General features: G+C 40.1%; 4 protein-coding genes across 8 annotated transcripts; 2 read left to right on the top strand and 2 right to left on the bottom strand.

Moving 5' to 3' along the window:
- Positions 1-1,074: 1,074 nt before the first annotated feature.
- On the bottom strand, positions 1,075-6,119 carry LOC125886045 (uncharacterized). 3 transcript variants are annotated; one of them, XM_049571968.1, is made up of 8 exons: positions 5,962-6,119; positions 4,644-4,805; positions 4,134-4,182; positions 3,940-4,049; positions 3,736-3,792; positions 3,278-3,655; positions 2,380-2,502; positions 1,075-2,267 (listed from the first exon to the last, which is right to left on the bottom strand). In XM_049571968.1, exons 2-8 carry the CDS (start codon positions 4,803-4,805, stop codon positions 2,223-2,225), a joined length of 924 nt encoding a protein of 307 aa, XP_049427925.1. In that variant the 5' UTR covers positions 5,962-6,119; the 3' UTR covers positions 1,075-2,222. The 3 variants fall into 3 exon arrangements, with proteins under 3 accessions (XP_049427925.1, XP_049427926.1, XP_049427927.1); XM_049571969.1 differs by lacking the exon at positions 5,962-6,119 and adding an exon at positions 5,537-5,946; XM_049571970.1 differs by having other exon boundaries at positions 1,106-2,267; positions 4,665-4,805.
- A 1,461-nt stretch (positions 6,120-7,580) lies between these two features.
- LOC125886046 (heme oxygenase-like) lies at positions 7,581-9,688 on the top strand. Its single transcript, XM_049571971.1, has 6 exons — positions 7,581-7,722; positions 7,873-7,929; positions 8,277-8,388; positions 8,493-8,708; positions 8,813-9,085; positions 9,226-9,688. Exons 2-6 carry the CDS (start codon positions 7,880-7,882, stop codon positions 9,412-9,414), a joined length of 840 nt encoding a protein of 279 aa, XP_049427928.1. The 5' UTR covers positions 7,581-7,722; positions 7,873-7,879; the 3' UTR covers positions 9,415-9,688.
- Positions 9,689-11,699: 2,011 nt separating this feature from the next.
- On the bottom strand, positions 11,700-18,386 carry rnf11a (ring finger protein 11a). Its single transcript, XM_049571966.1, has 3 exons — positions 17,952-18,386; positions 15,959-16,131; positions 11,700-13,466 (listed from the first exon to the last, which is right to left on the bottom strand). The coding sequence occupies exons 1-3, from the start codon at positions 18,048-18,050 to the stop codon at positions 13,295-13,297; spliced, it is 444 nt and encodes a 147-aa protein (XP_049427923.1). The 5' UTR covers positions 18,051-18,386; the 3' UTR covers positions 11,700-13,294.
- A 1,109-nt stretch (positions 18,387-19,495) lies between these two features.
- On the top strand, positions 19,496-23,526 carry LOC125886042 (basic salivary proline-rich protein 2-like). Of its 3 annotated transcripts, none has more exons than XM_049571964.1 (5): positions 19,496-19,576; positions 19,664-19,705; positions 21,798-21,968; positions 22,045-22,185; positions 22,267-23,525. In XM_049571964.1, exons 2-5 carry the CDS (start codon positions 19,703-19,705, stop codon positions 22,330-22,332), a joined length of 381 nt encoding a protein of 126 aa, XP_049427921.1. In that variant the 5' UTR covers positions 19,496-19,576; positions 19,664-19,702; the 3' UTR covers positions 22,333-23,525. The 3 variants fall into 3 exon arrangements, 2 of the variants coding, with proteins under 2 accessions (XP_049427921.1, XP_049427922.1); XM_049571965.1 differs by having other exon boundaries at positions 19,498-19,549; XR_007448973.1 differs by lacking the exon at positions 19,664-19,705 and having other exon boundaries at positions 19,518-19,576; positions 22,267-23,526.
- The last annotated feature ends 1,124 nt before the right edge of the window (positions 23,527-24,650 follow it).

Below are 24,650 nucleotides of genomic sequence, written 5' to 3'. Positions count from 1 at the left end.
CCAATTTTGAATGCATGCACACATGAACACACTCACAAGTATATTTTCTCCGTGCACAACAGGTTTCTTTGTCTACAGGCTGCTAAGCATTCCAAGATGGGGCGGAGGAAGTATATCCCAGGGCACATGTGAATCATTCTAACTTGGTTTTATCTACCACACCCATCAGGTCTCAAACTAAGGGACGGTTTCAAATAAGCTGTCTTTTAAGGTTTAGAGTCACTAAGGTTAATCACTGGTAAACTATGCCTGTAAATATTTTTGCAATGCTGCGGTGTCAGGACAGAGGGCATGTAACCAAAAGACATGACAAGTTGAAGGTGTAAGGTCAGTTATTCAACAAGCAACTTGATTTTGGTTTTATTGTACGTCATACAGATGGGCATTAACCAGTCTCAACAGTCTCATCCTACATAGCTTATGAAGACATTGAAGCCTCAAGAGTCACTTCTATGGGGACTGTACATTTTGTATTATCTACAAAAAAAGATAAATAAGATCACAGGTGTTGAATTATTACTTCAATTAGAGACAGACGATTGACCTCATTATGAAATTTCCTACAATAACATAACTAACCTGTGGTCAAATAATCTGTAAAACTAAAATTAAAATTGCTCTCTAACTATATACACCAATCAGCCACAACATTTAAACCACTGACTGGAGAAATGAATTGCATGATCTCATTACAGTGCAATGTTCTGCAGGGAAAACTTGTTCCCTGGCATTCATGAGGATGCCACTTGGCATGCACCATCCATCCAAACACTACTGAAGACCAAGTACACCTCCTCATGGCAATAGTACTCCCTGATGACAATGCCCCCCCGCCCAGCAGGACAAGGCACCATGCCACTTCGCAAAAACTGGTCAGGAATGGCCCAAAGAAGGTAGCAAAGAACTCAATGTGTCAAACTAGCCTTCAAATTCACCAGATCCCAATGCGATTAAGCATTTTAGAGATGTGCCGGTACCCCAGATCCAAGTCTGATCCATGGTGAGGCCTTTCTAGATTGGACTTGCCTCTGACCTGTAAAGGCATGGACACAGGACCTCTGTGGTTGTCCTGTGGTGTCTGGCACCAAGACACTGGGGGTTGTACTTGGTCTGCAATGGTGTTTGCATGGAAGGAGAATGACAGGTGGCATCCACATGACTGCCAGGATGAAAGGTTTCCCAGCGGAACACTGCATTGTAACTAGGGCTGCAACTAACGATTATTTTCATTGTCGACTAATCTGTCGATTATTTCTTGGATTAGTCAACTAATTATTTTATCAAAAAATGTGTTAAAATGTTGAAAAATGTCAGTCTGTCTCTCCCAAACCCCAAAATTACATCATCTAATGTCTTGTTTCATACTCACGCCAAAGGGTTTTAGTTCACTGTCACGGGAGAGTGTGTAAAGCTGCCAATATCTGAACGTAAGAAGCTGCAGTAAGAGTATTTTGGGGTACTTTTATAGTACTTTTCTATGAAAAAAGACTCAAACCGATTAGTCGACTATTAAAATAGTCACCGATTATTTTAATAGTCAATCAGTCATCGTTTAGTTGACTAATCGTTGCAGCCCTAATTGTAACAGGATAACCAATGTCATTAACTTCACCCATTGGTGGTTTTAAGGTTTTGAGTCATCAGTCCATTTAGCCTGAACTAATCTTGTTGCAGTATTGCAGATTTGGATGTACATATCCTATAAATCATGACCTAATTTAGATTTGAGGCTTCTGTGATACCTAGTCATATGCAATCACATTTATCATTGTTCATTTTATTATTGATTCAGTTTTATTCTTTAAGATGAACTTCTGCAAATTTGTAGTTTCTTCAACTTTTATATTTGAGTACAAATTTAAGAACATGTAGGAGACTATGTAATAAATCTATGTAATGCCTGATCAACTCCACTGTAAAGCAGAAGAACAGAAATTGACGCTTTTAATGTGTCCAGTGACAAAGTCAAGCGGTACCTGGTCAAAAAAGTTACATAATACAGTCTTTACACATCTTTAAATCAAACAATCAATGAAAGAAAATAACATACTACAGTAAATTGGTATATTTGTGATAAAACAAAAATATTTTTTATAGTGCAAACAAATATTCTTTTTTAACAAAATAGACTGTAGACTTATTTTCCAAGTGTAAACTGACCTATAGTGTCTTTCAGCATAACAGAAGGTGCTGTGTGCTGCTGGTGTGGTCTTCATCATCACTCACAACCCGGGCATCACATAGGCAATGTTTTCGAGAGCAGAGGCCTTTAAAAAATAATAGAAACAGGTGATTCCTTTTTGTCATTCATGTACATGTATGTGTATTTAAACAGAGTGTAAAGTAGTGTATGCACTGTTAAGTGGCTGCATCTCTCACCAGTGTGTGCTGAGTGCAGCTCCTCAGCTCAGGTATCTGTGCTGTGAGGCAGATCAGAGGAGCCAGGGCGCACAACAGAGAGTCCAAGAGCAGAGACAGACTACTTGACATACTGATCATTTTCTGTAGAGTCACAAAGAAAAGCAATTATCAACCCTTAGTGCAGCAAGAGTTTTATGCTCTCTTGAGACTAAATGAAACCTACACTCCACTGTTCCTGTAGTCAGATAATGGGCAGAATTATGGAGCAAAAACTAGAGAAACGTGTTTGTTTCTAAACTTGAATTCTAGGTCAGCAATATCTCACAGCTCACAAGTTTTGCTTTTAATGTCTTTACCTTCTTCAGTACTGTACAAAATATTTAATTAAAAACAAAAACACAATTTTCCTCCTTAGGCATAGGTTAATGCTTTTTCCCGATCACTTGATCCGCATAAAAGAAAATAAAGGTACCTTTTGGGACTCCTAACTTATCAAAATGAGTTTAATGTTTTGGTACATTTTTCAGCTCAAGGATGCTCAGCCACAGTTTGCTCCACAAAATATTTTGCCAGTGGTAATTTAGTCTGGTTACCTCTGAATGCCTCAAAGGTGGACTGTATTCACTATTGTGGATTTATTGTATTTATTCTCAGCCACTGTGCCAGACAGGCATATCATCCCTAATCTGTCGGTTTAAAAGGTAAACAGGAAAAAAGAGGAACATGTACCACTATGGATTGCAGCAACACTTCAGTAAGGTTTCATCATAACAGGAAAGATAAAAGCTATGGACATCCAATTATGAAGGCACAGCCCCTTTATTATCTATGTAATATGCTAACAATACAAAAGGAAAGCATCCCAAACCAGTATTCAAGAGAATATTCTGTTTTTTTCTACACTAAATCTACCCACATCTGTCTCCTGAAGATGGTGGCCAATCAGGGACAAGGATTCCCCCAGCAGGTGTAGGTGAGCCGCAGCACTGACAGGATCCCGGGCAGAACAGCCAGGACTCCTGGATGTGGATCTGAGAGTGTCCCAGGCTGAACTTGTGGGACTGCACATAGAACTGATGGGACTACAGGCGTCAGTCATGGGGCTAGACATCATAGGATTAACTACAGAGGTCACTGTAGAAGCAATGGCTGTCACTGAACTTGAAAAAGGTAAGAACGGACGAGGCCTGTGGGTAACTGGAGTGGCAGGAGGGGTGAGAGTCCTGGATACAGGACAGTCTGCCTTGTTGTGCTGGTTATCTAAATACACCCAGTAGTCCGGCATGGAGCTTGCCTGGGGGAAATCAAATGGTATAAAACTGATGAGCAGAAGTGTAGCAGAAAAAAACTTTGAGCATACAGGGTAATAATTACCTGATCAATGCTGCCCTCTGCTGTGCAAGATGAATGCAACAACTTGTCTCTGATATCCTGGAGGAGAGAGTTTACGCATTAGTCATGAGTAAATATGGAGGGGGTGAAATTACAAGCAGTTTAAATGAGTTCTTATAGTCTTAACACCCACAACAAACTTAACCTGACAGACTTAAATGTATGTAATCTCCTCTGTTCTCTAACCTCTTCCCCTTCTTTTGCATCCCATCTGTCTCGTGACACACAGACTGGATAATCACGGAGGAAGCCAGAGGACTCTTCTCCATATAGCTCAGGCTCAGCTCCACCATTACCTGCAATATGTCATGTGTTTATGCATAAACACTCTACTTAGATCATATGATTAATCATGGCGTTTTTAGCTGAAATTTGCTCACCATTTACCACTGAGATATGGATTTTCTTGTTGACTGAGCCTTCTGGTTCCTGAAGGAAAGCAAACAATAAGCATGGGGAATTAAAATAATTTAGATCATCAAAAATAACATTTTTGCAATGTGGAACATCTCGCATGACAGTTGCACCTAATTTCAGGGATCAACATTTAATCAGTCATATATTGTATTCATTTAATTATTTATTGCATTACAAAAGCTGAGAAATGAGTTTGAGTGTGTACCAAACTGTATTTACACATAAAGCCATAAACTGGCAAAAGGCTACTATAAAGTGCCACAAAGCAGAACAGTTCAGAGTTCAAATATCTGCAATCAAGGATGTGACATTGCAACAGAAGATAACACAACAGTGATGCCAATGTATCAGTAATCTCTCAGTATATCAGAATATATGAACATGCATTATTTGTCACACCCCTAATCACAACTGTTACTCTGCTGCAGATGAAAAATAATTTGAAACACTTCATTTCTCACTGACTACAGTACCAGCACACCCCCAGAGTCCACCTTGAAAGGCCTCTTGGTGCTACATTCCTCAAAATCCGAATTTGGTTCCGCCAGCTCCTCCACGTTCATTAATAAGTCTTTGTAGGTTCCTTTCTTTTCCCTCTGTCTGCCACCACTCAGTGGGCCTGCTTCTCCATCCATCTGCACAGTCAGGGATGAGAGGGACAGCCATTCAACAGCAGCATTATAAGCTATAATAAGATTGAAATGGAGTGTATCTATGGTTCCTGAGCTAAATATTCTCTTAATTTGGCACATTAAACGAGACCTTTCCAGGGTTTCATTTTATCAGTCTTGTCCATGGTCAAATGAAACCTTTGAAACCTGCGCCCTAAAATTTGCAGGCAGAACAGCGTTCTTGACTTTAGGCACCAACATCTCTCCACACTGGCTAAAAGGATTTTTATGATTCAAACTGCATTTGAAATATCCATCTTCCTTTGTTTTTGTTTGTTTTGCGATTTGAACTGTGACGATAGCCCTTACCAATCTCTTACAAAGTAGGTTTACATTAGGGGACACATGCTCAAAACCTAACACAAGGCTAGACTAGGACCCTGGGAACACAGGGATGATCCGTAATGAAGCAGGTTAGGAGCTCCAGTTGAGATTAAAGGGAAGAATAAAGTGTAATTTAAGCAATAATTCAGTTACAGTGTGAGATAAAGACCATTTATAAAATGTGCTTGATTTAAATGCTATGTCTGATGCTGTTTTAATTTGTCAAGATTTATGTCAGACAAAAAAGGTGGGATAACTACATATGCTCTGCTCAAAATGTGTGACAGCTGTAGCTAGCTAGTGCTAATGCAAAGCTATCTGTGGTACCAAACAAGCAATGGTGAGTGGGCATGGGTAAGGGTTGACGTTACCTTGCAACAGGGATTTAATGCTGGCTCATTAATAAAATGGATGTGCTTCTGCCCAAATATATTTCACAACGGGTTGAGCCAGTTTTTATCGACAGCTATGATAACAAACAGATATGGCAGAGGACAGGCTCTAACTGCTGACTAGTTACGTGCTGCCATGTAACAAGTTCAAAGTCTGTCGCCGGGGTTTATAGACTGATTTACAGCGACAATTAACGGTAACTTCGTGGCTAAAAGCTTAACGTTCATTTTGAAAGACTTTTGTGTATGATACTTCCGGTTTCGTCGACTAAACAACGAGCTAACATGTAACCAACAAGCTCAAATAATAGCTTGCCTTAATGTCATGTCTGTCGCAGCCAGGCTCGGGTAAACTCACATCTGCCCGAAGCCTAAACAGAGTAGAGGAAAAGCTGCTGACTCACGTTTTGTGCTTCCCTCGTCTCTCTGCTGATTCATGTTAAGACCGGAGCCAAGTAAGCAAACTGATTTAATAGATGACCGATTAGTGTGTCATGTTGCAGCTGAGCTGGCCGAGCAGGGACACGTTCGTCCAAGTCTGTTCGTCTGCAGCTCTGAGACATTATTTATTTATTTCTATTTATTTACATAAAATTATCCTCTTGAAAAAGGTTTTGGATAGTTTAAAAAAAATAATAAAAATGTTGCAAGACTTCAGCAGACATAATTAATCGATACATATTATCAATAAATATCAAATAAAAACAATTATGCGTGTCTTTACTTATAAAGACACGCATAATTACACCTGACGGCCAAACGTATGCAGACACCCCTGTCTATATACTTTTGTGTACTTTTGATGTGGGGCTGTTTCTTTGTAGTTTATTGTAGTCAAATTAATTCCAAAAACACAATATATAAGTATGAGTAAAGACTTTTAATCTATTCCCTGTAGATTCAACTGCTACACTATATCTCTGACCATGTTGCATGTTTCCCACTGTACAGTGAGTTGTTACAAATGATTTTAAGAAATGGTGCCTGTTATCAGCTGGACTTGTAGCCCAGAAATCACAAATTTGCCTCAAAGAGCTTCACTATCTGTGCAACATGACCTCTCCGATCCTTAGACTCTGAACACTATTGTCAATATTGATTCCAACACTGTGCCTGCAGCAACTCCTTTTCCTGTTTCTTGAAATGCACCTGTTCAAAGGGAGAAAACAATTTGAGGTTGATGTGAACAAACTTAAAAGAACTGGAACAGCACTCTAATCTCAGCCCTGTCCAGCACCTTTGGTATGAATTTTGGGGAACATCTACTGTGAGCCAGGCCTTGTAATAATAACCCAGCAGCATTGTTGGACCACACTGATGCTGTTATGATTTAATGTGAGCGAATCCCTACAGCCAGATTCAAAATCCTGTGGAAAGCCCACCCAAAAGAGTGGACGCAGCAAATAATTTTTAGGACTAGGATGTTCAATAATCACATCTGGCATCCACATACTTTTGGCCACGTAGTGTATGTTCTTTCAGCTGTATTAGGTTGCTAGTATTTTGTATCACTTACACAAGTCACGACTAAGTAAGTCACATAGCATGCCACAGTCATTTATTTTTTCATGTGAACATTGACAGACCTGTCAGAGATCTGGTAATGTGGCTAAACAGTGTCATGTTTCTGATGAACTGATAACTGCCGGCATATTGTCTTGATACAGTCATGTGATTGTTCTCTAACATTAGTCACAGTGTCAACACTTCCTCTCTGTGGTATCAGAAACTCACACAGTCATGTTTAGAGTCGGCTCCTCCTCTCGCCTGATCCAACTTTGGAACTCTGCAGCCGCACTGTCATGTTTAGCACTCAGCCCTCCCTCCCTCTGGTTTTCCAGGGCATTGCATAAACTTCCTTACTCATGCTAAGTCCCATAGTCCCTCCCCTAGAACTTTTCCAAGTGGTTCTCAAAACTGCTGCATCATGTTAACTCTCCAGTCCCTCCTACTGCTTTCTGCTGAAATTGCCAGATCATGTTTAGCTGTGGTTTTGTGACGCTGAGTTCCTGTTTTCATTCAGCTGCTGGAGGGAGGAGACAGAGGAGGATCGTATATAAGAGGGAGAAGACTGAGGGCACACAGAGCACAAACTGTACTGTACATCAAGAGAAGAAACAGTGAATCACTGTGGACACTACCAAACCTACAGCACCTCCTAACTGGTGAGTAAAACACTGGATCTACACTGATGTTTTTGTCATACTTTGAATATTTTGTGATGTTTTACACCTCTTCAATCCCTCTGTAATGTTGGTGATCATGTTGCAAGGTGGCCTGCAAAAGCACTTTTCTGACATCTGAACTTTCTTCAGGGCTACAATGGAGACAGAGAAGAAGACTCAGCCAACAGCAGAGCAGCTGACTGACATGTAAGAATGAGCTGCTGTGATTTAGTGTAACATTTAATCCTTCATATTCCATGCTTCTAGACGATTGTTTTCAAGCTGTACATTTCTTAAAAAACACTGAACTTACACTTCGTTCAGTTGATCTTATCTGCATTGGTGTTGCAGCATCCATAAGTAGGTTTCTAGTTCAGTTTGTGATGACTTTCTGGTCATGCTTCTGTTTATCAGCTGCACGCTGCCCACAGTAGACAAACATCTATAGGTGCAGTCACACAATGTAGAACTTCTGTACTTTGGAGTCCCATATTTGTTCTTTATGTTTATCCCATGCCTTCCTCTCTCACCTGTTACCCATTTTTATTTTGCAGGGATCTGTCAGAGCAAATCAAAAAGGTGACAAAGGATAGTCACGTCAGAGCAGAAAACACAGAACTGATGCTGAGCTTCCAGAGGGGACGAGTCTCCCTGCCGCAGTACAAGGTAGCATTTTAAATCTCTTATCAGATGATATCACTTTTATTCTTACCTTTTGGTATGGTAGGATGAATTTTTTGTCTGACACCACCTCTCCTCTTCCTTCTCAGCTCCTCCTGTGCTCACTGTATGAGATCTACCAGGCCTTGGAGGAAGAGATGGACAGGAATTCCGACCACCCTGGTGTCGCACCCATTTACTTCCCAGCTGAACTGGCCAGACTGAAGGCTATCGAGAAAGACCTGGAATATTTCTACGGCCAGGACTGGAGAGAGAAGATTGTTGTCCCTGCAGCGACTAAAAGATACTGCCACAGGCTCAGACAAGTATGTTTCATCATAACTTTTATAGTATATCACACAAACACAATTGCTTCTCTTCTGTTTGACCCTGAAATAACACTTCATCCCTGTTTTGTTTTGTTTTTTAGATTGGAAAAGAAAACCCTGAATTTCTGGTTGCCCACGCTTACACACGGTACCTAGGTGACCTGTCTGGAGGGCAGATCCTGGGTCGAATTGCTCAAAAGTCCATGGGGCTGAAGAGCAGCGAGGGTCTGTCGTTCTTTGCCTTCCCTGGTGTGTCCAGCCCCAACCTGTTCAAACAGCTGTATCGCAGCCGCATGAACAGCATCGAGTTGACGGAGGAGGAGAGGAACGGCGTGTTGGAGGAGGCTGTCAGAGCCTTTGAGTTTAACATTCAGGTACGTTGCGATGATAGTTGGACAGAGCAAGAAACCTTCAAACAGAAATTTTGCTATGAACTTACAAAACTGATGTTTGCTCTTGCAATTGTTCATCAAAGCAGAAGCAGCTAACTGACCTTTTTACATTTGTTTTACAGGTCTTTGACGATTTGCAGATGTTGGTGAGTGTCACCGAAAACCAGCCGCAGACCTGTTTGACACGCTCCACACCAGTGAAGACACTCCAGATGCCCGAAGCCATCTTTAAAACTGCCCCACTGCTCAGGATGGTGCTAGGACTTTTTGTGGTTCTGGCCACAGTCAGCGTAGGAGCCTTTGCTTTTTAAAGATAAACAGCAAGAAATACTATGTATTGATCTGTTGCTGCCACTGTAAAACTATTCAGATTATAATCCCCTAAGATTTTAAATCCCTGTAAATAACTAAATACTGTATATTTTTGTAATTTATCTGTGAAGCTCATTAACAATGTTTTCATGAAGTTGAGTGTAATGATTTTTGAAGTCTACTATTTCAACACTGTTAACCAGTAATGTGCAATATATCAGCTTTTCATACTGTAAATATGTTACTTTTTAATAAAATCTTATGTTGAAAGTACTTATTCCTCGTGCAACTTTGTGAAGTATAGTCCGTGCTTTAGTTGGCACTGCTTATGCATACATTCTGGTAATGGGAAAGACACTGCTGATGTTCAACGTCCAGCTGGTTGACATTTGCACTAATGTTTTGGCAGCACACCATGAGCCTGCTGTTCATTTGGCCCTTGGTCTCAGAATCGTTCCTGGTAAAACACTGAACAAACTTCCATAAGATTGTGCAGTTGTTGAACACAACTGCTGGTACACCTTCTATAACACAGTATAGGTCACCCCTAAATCAAGTACATATTTTTCCTCTTACCTGTAGTGCTATTTATTGTCTAGATTATTTTGGTGCGAGTCGCTAATGTTGTGGATATCACCCATAGAGATGTTTGCCTTCTCTTTAATATGATCAAACTAGATGGCACTCAGCTTGTGGTGCTCAAAGTGCATTTGAAAAAATAAACATTTGAAAAACTCAACAGTGATGTCTCTTTCCAAAAAATCATGACCCATTTACTCAAGAGAAGCTATGGACTTTGCTGTGAGCACTTTCATGTAGGAACTATTTTCTTAACACCAAACTACATCCACCAACCATATCACCACAAAGAAGGACGGTCTCTTATGGATGAGAGGCCTGTGCTCATGACAGACGAGATGGAAACATTAATGGCGTCCTCCTCGGCTGAGCTGTAATGTTTGTTGGCTCAGTGGTGCTAGCTGAGGTAGCAGTAGATGCACGCCTTCTCCTGTGCAGTGATACAGTTAGCAGGTGTGGTTCACTAGAAAGAAAGTAGTTCCTACATGAAACTGCTCACAACAGGGTCTGTGGATTATCTTGAGTAACCAGGTCATGATTTGTGGAAAGAGACATTGCTGTGAAGTTTTTCCAAATGTATTTATCTGGCACTTTGAGCACCACAAGCCGAGTGCCATCTAGTTCCATTATGCTGGAGAGAGGGCAGACATCTCCAAAACTTGGTAATAGAGCTGTACCCAACTCAGAATGATGTCAGACAAATCGGATTTGGCTGTTCAATACAAATACTCAACTATTTATTTTTTTCTTCAGATGTTGTTCCAACACTTGCTGACACTAGGTATCGAACAGAAGCCACAGACTATATCATACTAACTTGCTCTGAGCTGTAAATTCACCATTTCTAACATCTCGAAGCCTGACCAGGCAAAGCCTCTCTTTCTCAGGGCAGCTGCCTCCATCTCAATCCAGGTTCACACTGCATGTGGAAGTGCCGTGAAGTGCAGCAATTTTCCGTGGACTGAGACTTGCTTGCTTTCAGCACCCGTCTTAACCAGTTTGGCTGTTCACAATGGTGCGGCGTGCTGCCAAGGGTCCAGGCCGCTCGTGATCTGCAGCAAAAATTTCAGCATCTGGTCTATTTTTTCTGCAAGCAAATCCAGCAAGACAACACACTGAACATGTATTGTAAATTATATAAAGTGTTATAAAATATGGTATAAATGATCTGACTATGATAAATGATAGAATACACATCCTATGCTTCCACATATTTGTCAGTTATGTCTCAACAGAGTGCAAGAGAGAAAAGCAGGGCCACATACACTCACATACACACACAAACAAGCAGAGACAGAGCTCTATATGTGATTTGAACAGGGCAGAGAGCAGAATCGCTTGCTGACCAGTGCAGAAAAAAAGCGCTTCTGGTGTAAACATCCAGGCGACATCTGACAGGCTGCAGCACGATAAATAAAAATCAAGGTGCTTCCATGTCCAATGTGAACCTGCCGTCACATAGATTCACCCTGTGTCCAAGACAGCAGTGGCCTGCAGCTCATTCTGCAGCTACGTGTGGGGACTGAAATGTCCCCAGAAGTACACAGCACACTGTCTGATGAAATAAAGAATAAATAAAGAAAAACAAAGAAAAAAACAAACAATCTTGATTGACAAACAGCACTACAGGACAGAGGACACAATATGTATTTTTGATTATGAGACGAACTGTCCCTTTAACGCACAATTAAGACACAACACATCATTTGTGTAAAATTTGGTATCCACTTTTATTGTGGTTTCATGACTTTCCTAAAATCTGCGCACCAGTGGCACACATTATAAATTAAAAACACAAACTGATTGTTAACAGCAGCCAGAGCAAATGTCTGGCTTCATTTCTGGTCTAATTTATAGTGACACAAATCAGTAGAGTGCTGGTATCTGTTTCCCCCTAGAGGACAACTAAAAGAAAAACAAGTCATGTCAGAAATGATTGTACTTCACAGGAATTGGCTTACCTCAACCTTAAAAGGCACAGCAGCCTGAGTAAATCAGAAATGTCCTCTTACTGTCACGTAAACTGTCCGAATCTTTAAAAGCTGAAATAATGCTTTACATTCAAGATACATTCCCTTTTACTGCTGCAGCTCCTCCTTCAGCATTTTACTTGTTTGTGCTATACATTACTACGCAGTCAGTATCAGAGAGTACACGCCTAATACCAAAAGATAAAGCAAATTTGTTTCACCAGACCACGGAGCTCTGAAAATGCATCACTTTCTATGAGAAGGCCATCAACACAAAACAAAACTCAACGGCTTCAAACTAAAACAGAAGAAATGACACGGGTTTACAACTGACAGGGTTAATTCACAATGTTACCTCAACATGCCAATCTCCACCCACCATCTCCTCAAAAAACACACACAGACACACATATATCAAAACACACAATCATCTACGAAATCTACAAGCTACAGGGTGCCAGACGAGGGGTATTCCAAGGTGCTTTAAGGGGAATTGCACAGCGTATTTTGTTTGTAAATGTCACTGACAGTAAACAATGAAAAGAACACACAGAGAGCACACACTCAAGGCAAAACAAAGGAAGGGATCCATACTGTGGGAAGGCAAAAAGACTGATTCATATTTATAAAAGCAGCTTTAAAGGAAAAACTACAGTACAGACAACAAGACCCTAGTCAAATAAAATAGATTCAATCTTCAAATATCTTCTATCTAAAATGGCACCACTCTATCTCATGGCGCTGTAGACATGGGTGGTCATGGGACCTCATAACTTAACTTTGTTCAGTAAAACATATTTTTCTGTTTTGATGATTGCATATAAGTAGAGCGGCCTGTGTTTGAGTGACATTCAAGGCCACTAGTTCATTTTGAAAACACAGTAACTTCACTTGACCAAGACAATTCCCTACATTTTCTCCATTTATACAAACATATTGCACATTACGTCTAGAAAGGGGGAGTCAATTACATTTGTGACATGCATCTAATTACCATAAAAACAGAAATTAAAATAGACATACAAAAGTGAAATTACTTTGCAGTAAGATTTTTGCTACGTGTTCAGCTTTCCATATTCTTCATCTAGTTTTATTTGGCACGTTGTCCTACTGTAAAAGGCAAAGAGTTTCCAAAGCCCAAAATAGGTGCTTAACAGACTTAAACAATGTACTGTGGGCACAGTTTTCAACACCTATCTGTTTCCTAAAACACCCTCCGAAACATCTGCATAATGCCACATCACCTTGGCTACCTGTTGGAACAGCTAGGACAGTTTCGGCTAAAAAAGGTGCAGTTACTTTTAGGCAGAAGCGGCCGACGTGGGGCTGCTCAGTTGGTTTCGTAAGAGGACAGCAGGGCTGCGTCTACCGGCTCCATGCAGGAAGGGCAGGTGAAGGAGCGCATCAGCCAGGGGTCAATGCAATCGACGTGGTAAATATGAAGGCAGGGCAAGAACCGGATGGGATCACCGTACTCAAAATCCATCATGCAGATCACACACCTGGCGGAGAGAACAACAGTGGGTTTATAATCTTTAAATATGAAGATAATGCTTGTAAAAATAACTCATGACAATCTTTCCAAAGTCTTAAAAATGCTAAGACATGAGCTTTTTTTGAGGTTGCCTTTTAAAATGGTAACATTTCTTAAAAATAATTTACATCAGGACAGTGAAACCAACAACACTGATGTCTTGTTTCCAGCTGAGATGCTCAGAGCAGTGGATCCACTGTCTGCTAGCTAGCTGTCACTATGGGATTGATACCCGAAACCCAATTTGTTCAGGACCTATACCTATCGACTGACCAATGTCCTGGGGCCTCATTTATAAAAGAGTGCTTAGGATTCATACTAAAAGTTGACGTGCGCCCAAAAGCTGAAAATGGCGTGCGCCAAAAAATAATCTGATTTATAAAATCGTGTGCACGCACACTTGCATGCAATGTTCTCTTTATAAATCACAGACCTCCTGGAGTTGTGCGCACCCAGATCCTCCTCATATTCCGCCCTCTACATGCCCTAGCTCAACCATAAATGGTCATGCAAATCACCTCATGAATGCGATCTGCATATAAATAAGCCGGCATGCGAGTGTTCTCTCGTTGTGTGAGTCATGGCGACGGGTGAGAAACGAACCAAAAAACGGAATTTCTCCGAGACTGAGCTAGAGACCCTTTAACGGGAGGTGGAGGACTGAAGAAAGATTTTATTTGGTGGCCACAGCAGCGGGATCACTAATAAAAGAAAGCGAAAAAAAAGTGGCAACACATCAACGCTGCTGATGCTGTCAGCTGTGTCTGTGGGACTGCACGGAGTGTCTGATCTAAAGGTAGACCAAATATTTCTACTCCTTTACCAACATGTAGTTAATGTGTTGCTTTTAAATTTGAGGATGTTTGACATTGATGTGCGACATAAAGAATCACTAAAGGTGGAGGCAAAAAGGAGTATGTGCCAGTGCCATCTTGCGCAATTACGCACGAGGGCCACCGCAGTATTTATATGTTCATGGCAGTTAGTCTGATCAGACACCCGGCCTGAATTACAGCATGAACCAGTGGTATCCCGGTCCCAAAATACAACGTGTAATTGGAAATACAATTCAAAGATGAAAGTGTAATAGGCGAACACGTTTCTTCATGCTGGTTTTGTCATCAACAGCACATGTCTAAGTAGGGCTGATGAAATGAGTGTAACGGTTGTGGTTAATGGCTGTATTTCGAGACATGATAAATACGCTGGAAATATTTAGCTAAACAAATAAATATATTCCATGCAGTCACGCCATCCTCTCCCCCTCCTGCGCTCACAGAGTGGACAATGAGACGTTAGAGGCAGTGTGGATTAAATACATATTTAGAAAGAATTTCAATTCAGGATTTGAGTTGGATTTTACAACGTTTTTATGAAACAATTATCACTCACTCCAAGCGCAAAATAAGGCTGCTGGATTTAATTTCAATGATAACGTGGATCTAAGGTGGATATAGCGTGACATTAAATTTGTGTGAGACAATAAAAATCTGACTCCATTCCTCCACCTCGCTGTCTGCGTCGCCACTTCCCAGTGTCTTCCAAAATGTGCGCATTCATGACTCAGAGCTTGCTTACATGTGCGCACATTCTCTCCGCCAAGTTTATTTTTATAAATCACAACCTTTGCGTGGTAAGTGGCGTACGCCACTTTCAAGCCCCGTTTTGTGCATAAGCAAGCTTTATAAATGAGGCCCCTGATCCTTAACTCTGCACATGCATAGATCAGACTGGGTTTCCAGCATGGATAAGGAAGTGACACACACTGTGCTCTGGACAACATAGGGAAGTGCAAAGTCAACAAAAATAGCTATTTAACCAAAATTTTGCAGCATGGCTTAAGCTGGTACAAGGCTATGAATATGAGGCTATGTGTATTTTATGCAAAAAGTTTTTCAAACTCTGCACAATGGTAATCAAGGCCGTGGAGGCACATGCAGATTAAAAAAAAACATCAAGCAACAACAAACAACCATCACATATTTCAAGTTCTGTTCTACCCCTTGTCCTCGCCATGAGACAAAAACATTATGTTTCATATTACAAAGAGCATTTGAGAAAAATTGATGTCAATTCATGTTTATTGTTCTTTCTTCTATTCTGATTAAAATTCAATTTAATTAAAAAAAATTTAATGAATTAAAATTCATTTCAAGTGACAATAAAGAAAGTCTTACAAAGTCTTGTATCCTATGATACAATGAACAGCACAGAATGTGGTAAAACTTCCACAAATGTTGTGAAAATCTGTACCCTTAATCTGTAACTATATAACTACAATTTGTGTCAAATCATAAATAAAAAAAACTGAAAAGGGAACTCGCAGGTGATAAAAAATAAAAAAAAAAGTATAATTTAAGAATGATACAAGAATCAACCAAAGCCACTGTGTTCAATCAAAACTGCAACAACAACAAAAACAGAGGAACATAAAAAAATCAAATCAAATTTTAGACTCACTCTTTAACTTTCTTGTCAGAAGGGTCTGAGCCCGGGTCGAATATGCCTTTGGGCAGGTGATGGATAAGGCCGATTCGCTGAGCAATGCGGACCTGCTCCTCTTCGGTCAGTTGGTAAGCCAGACGGCTCTCCCCTGGGGTGGGATGGTACACTGGCACAGGCTGGGTGCGCTCCTGGAAAAGAATGTACAGAAGACAACCTGCATCATTTATGAAATCATTTAGTCTTTTTGGAGGGAAGATTTTAGACATGTCAGTGCTCTCTCTGAATTACAGCCTGACAGATATCTGATTTCTGAGGCTGATACTAATATCCGTCATACTAATCATGACAGTTTTATAAGTCATTTGGGGGACATCAAGCATTAAAATGCTCCTGCACTTCTGTCAACACCAGGAGAATGGCCATTTTGCAAGTAGAGATGGATGACATAAAAGCGCTGTTATTGAAGTCTTGGCATTGTCTGGGATTCTGGTTGTCATCAACCTTGAAACTCATCAGCTAACAGTCTCATAATAGCCTCTAGGGGCAGCAACCAATATTTCGGGGATTCCAGATAGTGTAGCCAGCAGGGCCAAGAATTCCTCTTTTGTGTGCCACTTATTGTTCACAGTTCGTTTCTCAACTTGAGACAGAGCCAGACACAAAATCAGCTAATCAGATATCTACATTAGAATGCAGAAAAATTAGTAAAAAGCTAATAAAAAGCTTAATCAACATCAAACAGGCCTTGAGCCTGTATTTTGACCAATATGTTCTGCCTCCTTTGCTCTCCACAATCACTGCTTACATGCAGACAACCAAAACCTGCTGGGACTACAAATGGAAACTAGAATGCTTCCCATACCAAATTATTGCCCTGTTGCCTACAGATTCTGCATACATATGTTACATAAAATGTTGTACATTGCATTATAGATACTGAGGCTCTGATTAAAAAAAATCAAATCAATCAATCAATCAAATAAAACAAAACAAAAAAAAACACTTTGTTGCTCAGATCTACCTACAAGTGCACCTGTGACAAGAGGAACTCCAACTTCCAAATAAAGTCCCAACCTGAATGAACAATATCAGCCAGGGCTTCTGTTATTTCATTATTGGACAACTTACTCATAAAAACTGAGAGCCAACAGCGTGCTGACAACAGGGGTGGAAGAAAAACTCAGTTCTCTACTTTTGTAAAAGTTACAACACCACATTGGAAAAAACTCCATTACAAATAAAAATCCTGCATTTAAAACCTTACTTAGGTTAAAGTATGTATGTAGCATCAGAAAGTGCTCATTCTGCAGTAAAATGGTCCCTGACAGTGTTTTACTACTATATCTGATGATTCTGAATAAATATTAATGCTGCAAATTTTAACTCATTAATATATACATATATACTTGTTATTAGTTTAATCTACAGCAATGCATCATACTCTGTAAGGTCATGTAAGGTTATGTTTGGAGCATAGCTGTCCCGTGAGAACCACTAATCTCGGAAAAGTCAGCTTTCCATTAGCTCAGAAAATGAGCACCGTGGTGATGCATTTTCCAACTGATCAAACAGGATTTAAACATCTAATCTTAGGACTCAATCCATAAATAAACACTTCACCCTTAAATTTCTAAGATAAAGTCAAAATCACCATTTAAAATCGCCAAATTTGGTGATACATGGTTTTTACTGGATAGAAAAAGTATGAAAAAAATGTAATCTAATAAGTAACTAAACTGTCTGACAAATGTGGAGTAAAACGCACATTACATTCCTCTGAGATACAGTGGAGCTGAAGTATAAAGTTTCATAATATAAAAATACTAAAGTAAAGTGCCTCAAATTTGAACCCCGGTACTTAAGTAAATGTACTTCATTACATTCCACCACTGGCTGACAGGTACAATAATAAGAAACTGGTAGACGTTATTAAAGGGCATACAAAACTGGCTTGGATGACATGCTCTTAGATCCCCGGGGTATACTGAAATTGTGCCCAGCAGCTCACCTGGTAGGGCGGCGGAGGCTCTCCGGGCAGACTGCCCCCCTCGGACTCGTTCAGCAGCGACAGGTCATCCGCACCTTGTGAAAACAGGCAGTTCCCCATTGAACTGGGACCACCATGAGCGAGTCCACTTGGCTCGGAGGGAGACAGACACTTAGCTAAACGTCAATTGGAGCTAAGCTACGTAGCTAACGTGTGAACGAGTTGGCATTAGCTTAGCTAGCTGTTAGCTGATAGTTTGTTGTCATTCCTTGACGAGCTTGACGGAAAGTCGACGGGAGAAGCGACGTCGCTCTCTTGACGGGATAAACTCCTCACACTGAGCTATACGGTGGCCGGTAGGACGACTGGTGACATATATTCTAACCGTCACGGCGAGATGTTTTTGTGTCTGGTTGTGTATTGCCTTCTTGTGTTTACGAAAAAACACAAACCGGAATACCGTCACAGGAAGTTTGTAAAACACTACACTTCTGCCCTCAATTGCATGACTTTCAGAATAAAAGCGAGCAATTTTAACATTGAAAATATAATTTTAAAATACTATAATTTGGTACTCATCGCCACACCCATGGAGGGATTGTGAGGTTACGGGTACATAAATGTTGTGTTATTGATCCGTAGTACTTATACAACATACCATAGCAAGATATAAAAAGTATTATAGAAAACCCTCCAAGAAAGAGAGGCGGGCTTCGACATTCCTAACCAGGGCTATTCTGTTTTACTCGTTTTGATGGCATGTTTCTGTAGTGATCATCTGTAGACATCTCTCCTTCTAACAAGAAATGTGAACAGTCACTTCAAACATTTTGCTTATTCTCATTTATGCTTGATGTAAATAATAATAATAATAATAATAATAATAAGTATAAACAGGACTTACAATATAGCCAACGTGGGCACTGTAAAATCTCTCTTTGTATGCGAAAAAAAAATCCCCCTGACCTGAACCTCACCCCAGGGGCGTAAATATAAACAGTGCAGGCAGTGTGGTTGCAGCTGGAACCTGTGGGGTGGGGGTGACAGGTTGGGGTGGCCATAGAGAGAGCGGGCCCTCCATCAACAGTGTGTTGGGTGGAGAACAGGCCCTTCCAACTAATACAGATTGCCGCCTCAGAAATACCTCTGTGTTCAAAGATGAACTCTAACAGTGAAACTGTTAAAAATGGTGCCATTTGCTATATATTTCCCCCTTAAAAAAGTTAAGACCATCTCAGTCATGGTTTTCTGTTTCTGTCTTTCTTTCTTTCTTTTTTGCAAAACAGCTAGTAGCAATCTATAACAAAGATTATGACGCTTATTCTACATAATATGTAAAGAAATATATTTACAAAAACCTTTCAACTAAATGCATAATTTCTTATTTCTTAAGTATTTAATCTGGTTGCGCAAGGCAAAAAATAGCTCCTACTGACCTACATTACACAGTTTATGGCGGTATATGAGGGCCTTTTCTCCATACACGAGGATTTAAAAAAAAACTTCGTAATGCTAATGCTTTTACTTTGAAGTCGACTACTGCCGGATGTACTGATGTTGTTGCCGCTTCGAGGGAAGCACATGTCACGGAAAACAGCAGGCGAATATACACAGCTACTGTACGAAGGAAAGTTGATGATATTTATGTATGTATTTGTATGGTTAGTGGAGATAAACGTTTTGGGGTTTTTAACTGACTTAATTGTTCTTTATCCTGCTCTACTTCCGTCCAGTGCTGTTTTTAACATAGAAGAGATTTTAAGGACTGGAAAATGGTAAGAGGAAGAGTTAATCTGTGATATGCCCAACAAGAGCTAAAAGTAACAGTTTTGTATATAATGTAATACTGTATAGCTACATTGCAAAATACTGTGTATGCTATAAAGATGTAATAGGCGATGTAAAAAGACAGTTACTGTTATTATAATGTTACTTGTGATAGCTAACTTACTATTTCCTGCCGTGTGGTATGGATGAGGGTGGTGTCTTTTTTTTTTTTTTTTAAAAAAACTGCTTCTATTAGTCACCAGATTTACATATTTCCAAATCCTACACAGGGTGTAAATTGACTTTAGAATGACAATTCTCAGTAGAGAAGTAGCAGGGCTGTACAAATACTGAGGATATGATCCACCCCCTCCCACCCCTACCCCAGTGCAGCTGCATCTGCCAGATGCCACCAGAGAGACAGTAAAACCGTGATGATATTAGAGTACAACATCACGGTTATTTCACTGTGTATGTATCACTCCGCCTCACAGCTGATTACAATCAACAATCAAATCAAAACTGACGGTTAGTGTCAGTTAGGTCAGCAGTTTCGTTGTAGGCTAGTTAATTCATCCACTGTCAAACAGCCAAAAATATGGATTTATTTCCTAAAATAAGTTTTGAATTGAACTATGAATGGTCATCAGAGGAAGATGAGGGAGAGGAGAAGCTGAATCCATCTGGGCACACATCCAGGTTTGTCAGTGTTTCATCAGCGGAGCTCAATGACTTGGAGAAAAGCAACATAGTGTCAGATCAGAAGGCAGAGTCAGCTGTGTCTGTGAAGCCACAGTCCACCATGCAGTCACCAGAGACTTATTTCACCGGCTGCACAATTAATGGAAACGTGCAGATAAATGTGTATAAAGAGTAAGTGCCTGGCGCACCATGTCTGCGTTACATAGCAACGGTGACAGCGGAGTCCTGAGGGAGCGATTTTTGTTGGCGGAAGACAAATAAAATGCTTAAATTATCTATTTTGTCCTAATTTTTCAACATTTCTTAATCAGCCTTGCTTATTTAACTGTTGAACTGTTGTATAAAAGCAATATCACACTCGAGCTCGTGATGTTGTACTGTGATATCGTCACGGCTGTGATTCGGTCATAGGCTCGAGGCCGCAGGCATATCAAAGTCATACTTTTTAAGTAATTATTCTACATATTTTCCATGATTATTTTCCATTAAGATCGATGTCAGCCAGGTACATGATTCTGAATTCCGCAAAATGTAATATATTTTCATTAGTGACCTTACATAGAGAAGTTTATTTTCATTTAAATACAGCACAGCAATCTATTATTCTATATTTGGCATCTTGGCTCTGACCCCAGTTAGTGCCCACAGCATACAGCATACACAACCACACAGAGAAAGACATTGGAGGGTGATGATAGCAGGTATCCTCTGACTAAAATCAGAGCCTGCAGGTGGATGCGAGGGTGCTCTGTTAGTTTTCAGGTGTTTATTGCCTACATGTTTAATATATGTGTATTTGTAGAGGGTAAACTGTACAGAGGAACAAAGCCTAGCCTCAATACAAAGTGGGACTTTTGCTTTACCTTAGTGTTGTCACGATACCAAAATCTTTGTTTCGGTACCAATACCAATATGAATTTCAATACTCTTCGGTACTTTTCCTAAGGAAAAGTCCTTTTGGATACAAACCTTTAGAACAATAAATAGTAGGGGTGTAACGGTACAAAAAAAATCATGGTTTGGTAAGTACCTCGGTACGGACGTCACGCTTTGGTAACTCAAATGTTCCACCTAGTTTGTGTTGTCTCGTGTTGTGTCCCTTTGCGAGGCAGACTTTCTCTTGTCTTTTTTCACGTGCGCCAGCTGCGAATGTTGATACAGGTGTTGTCATACACACCACTTGTGCAATCTGTGCTCCAATAGGAACAAGAAAGGTGTTTGTGTGCATAAATGAGTAAAATAAATTAACAAAATTAATGAATTGAATCAATTTCAAAGTACCGGTATTTTCCAAATGCAGTATAGTACTGTTTGGAATACTCTAGTACTGCGGTACCATTTTAGTACCGGTATACCGTGCAACACTACTTTACCTAATGTCAGTCTTCACACATTTAGGCCACAATAGCTCCACGACCACCACCACCACCACCCCCTCCTCCATCCTCTGGAAACCAGCCTCGTACCAGATCTCCACCCAGCCCTCAGCATGCTGCAAAACCATTTAATTATACTGACAGTCCAGTCCAGGAGACAACTCCTTCACAAGAGGCTGTACCTGATGCAGAGGTAAGTGTCTCCTTCCTAATCTAGTTATGTTGGTGCGAGACCCCTAAAAGATCTTACTGTGAAATCTCTTATCCAGGGTGCACTAGCTTCACCACAGCTACCAGGTCAAAATGGGGAACCCCAGTTGCCTCCGACAGAAGAACAAGATGACAGTCCCTCTGATGATGAAGAGAAATGCTATCGAGCACCAGTACCAGAAACTGAGCCGGCACCGCAGGTAGATTAGTCAGTACTCTTTTACACTTTCCATATCACACAAAACTCAAGAAATAGCTGTTAACTTTCTTTCTGTCTCAAGACAACAGAGCAGCAAGATGAAGCACCCATTCAGATGGACGAGGCTGGAGAGGACCAGTTGATCTGAAGCACCTTTAGGTCCTTGAAAATAAAGATACTTTTACATTTACCAGTACTTGAAAATGCTGTTCAGAACTGCACTGAAACTGTTACATGGTATAGCTGAGTGAGCACATCGCTTTATGTTTAGGCCAAAGATATTTTTATGTAAATGCTAGCCATACACTTTACAGAGCCTTTGAGAAACTCTTAAACTTAAAAATAGATATTTTAGCGACATCCATAAAAATCTATCGTAAAGAATGCCGAAGTTATAAACTATAAGGACAGGGCAGAAGCACTTTTATCATTTATTGTTTCCATTTTTTTTATTTAAAGGAAAATTTAACTGAACCTCACCTAAAAAGGTCAGATCCCTAGGATTTGGGAGTATCATTCATTCCATGAACACAGTTTTATTTTGTCTTTCTGCCTCTGGAGACTGCTAAGTTTTACAGCCTGAGTTACAAAGTTGGAGTTGGAGTTGGAGTTCTAAAGACATGGGCATTTTCTTTGGAGGGATATGTTTTGGTTGAATTTAGGGAATTGTAGGATCAAACTTTTTTGGAGCTTGACCCATATGTGAGAACTAAAGTCAGGATATCTCGACCTCTGCATCTTTAATTTTAAGCACTCTATTTTAATCTGTCTCCTCTGAGTCCTCCAGTTTTATGGAATAATGTGCAATACCAACTTGAGGGAGAACCCCTTTATTTGAAGTACAGTCTCTAAAGTACTTGAATAGAAAGATCAGTTACGTCCATTGCTTGTGATTTTTTTTAATGATCTCTTTTTTGTTTGTTTATTTAAATGCACATTTAGAGCAATTTTTTTTATTTTTGTTTCACTTTGTCACTAAAATGTTTCCATAAATTAAATTCAAGCCTCCTTTGAACATCCAGTGTCTTTGCTTTACTGCTTTAAGGTAAACTTGAAAATATGTTGGATAGTCCACGGCCATGCTAGCAGGTTTCAGTTTAGTGTGCTAGCATGCTAACTTTAGCTAATTAGCAGTTAACAATTATACATGTATTGAAGGTGTAGGGTTTAGAGGCGTCTACTGGCAGAAATTGTAAACAATCTTTATGACTATGTTTTCATTAGTCTATAATCACCTGGAAAAAAAAAGAATTGTGTTTTCATGACCTTACAATGAGCCGTTTATATCTACATGAGAAGTGGGACCTCTCCTGCAGAGTCCGCCATGTTGTTCTACAGTAGTCCAGAGTGGAGAAAACCAAACACTGGCGCTGCATCTAAAATCGCATACTATTTGCTATGCACTACTAATATGTGTATTATTGTTCAACATACTTTTGTGTAAATAAACAGTAGTATATATCTTTTCCGACGCACTGTGCTCTAATAACGTTACTTCCTGGGAGCCTCCTTGTCGGCTGGAGACATGTAACCATATTAAACTGTGCCAACCTCAGCTCAACTTGTAATTAGGGCCCGAGCACCAAACGGTGCGAGGGCCGTATTGTAATCGTAATTGTAATTGTTATTTTTCTTCCTCCTCCAAATGAATTTTATTATTTAGGGGCTAAACATGCTTGAAACTCATGAAACATTGCACACTTACATTTGATATTTTATGGGTTTCATACTCTGGTGCAAAAAATGGCTCAGAAGCACCTCCTACAAAACTTAACAAAGCAGCCTCTGAGGCTGCTTTCACCTACATGTACAAAACTTGGAAGGCACATGAAACACCGCAAGACATACATTAACCTGTCTTGGTGCCATAACTTTAACCCAACGGGAAGTCAGCCATTTTGAATTAAATGCGTAATTTCTGTGCATTTTCAGCCATTTCCAGGGATCATACTTTAATGAACTCCTCCTACAGATTACATCCAATCAACATCAAATTTTGTCTGTACCATCTAAAGACCTTTGACATCAAAATTTACTCAAAGTTTGAGTTTTCGTTGAACCATGTGACTGGCGAGTGTCAAATTTCTATGTTTCGCCACCAAATAGGAAACGGTTTGTGAGTCCAGCATACATGGTCCAATCTGCCTCAAACTTAACATGCTTGATGACAGTCAAGCCATTTTGAACATATTTATATGCCAATAATTGGTTATAGCGCCCCCTACTGGCAACAGGAAATTATGTTTTATGCTTTAATGTACTTCTCCTAGCAGGTTGGCCAGATCCACCCCAAAATAGCTATGATTTTCTTGTGAAAACTGTGAGTTTTCATCAAACAGGGTTGCCATGAGAATGTGGTAGCCATTTTGCACGTTTTGCCATAAACCAGGAAGTTGTTGTAACTTGAGCATACATTGTCCAATCTGCCTAAAATTTCTCATGCCAGATAAGAGTCCCAGCCTCATG

Source organism: Epinephelus fuscoguttatus, linkage group LG3 (assembly GCF_011397635.1).
Source record: "Epinephelus fuscoguttatus linkage group LG3, E.fuscoguttatus.final_Chr_v1".
Taxonomy (NCBI): Eukaryota; Metazoa; Chordata; class Actinopteri; order Perciformes; family Serranidae; genus Epinephelus; species Epinephelus fuscoguttatus.
This window is presented reverse-complemented; position numbering and strand designations above follow the sequence as displayed.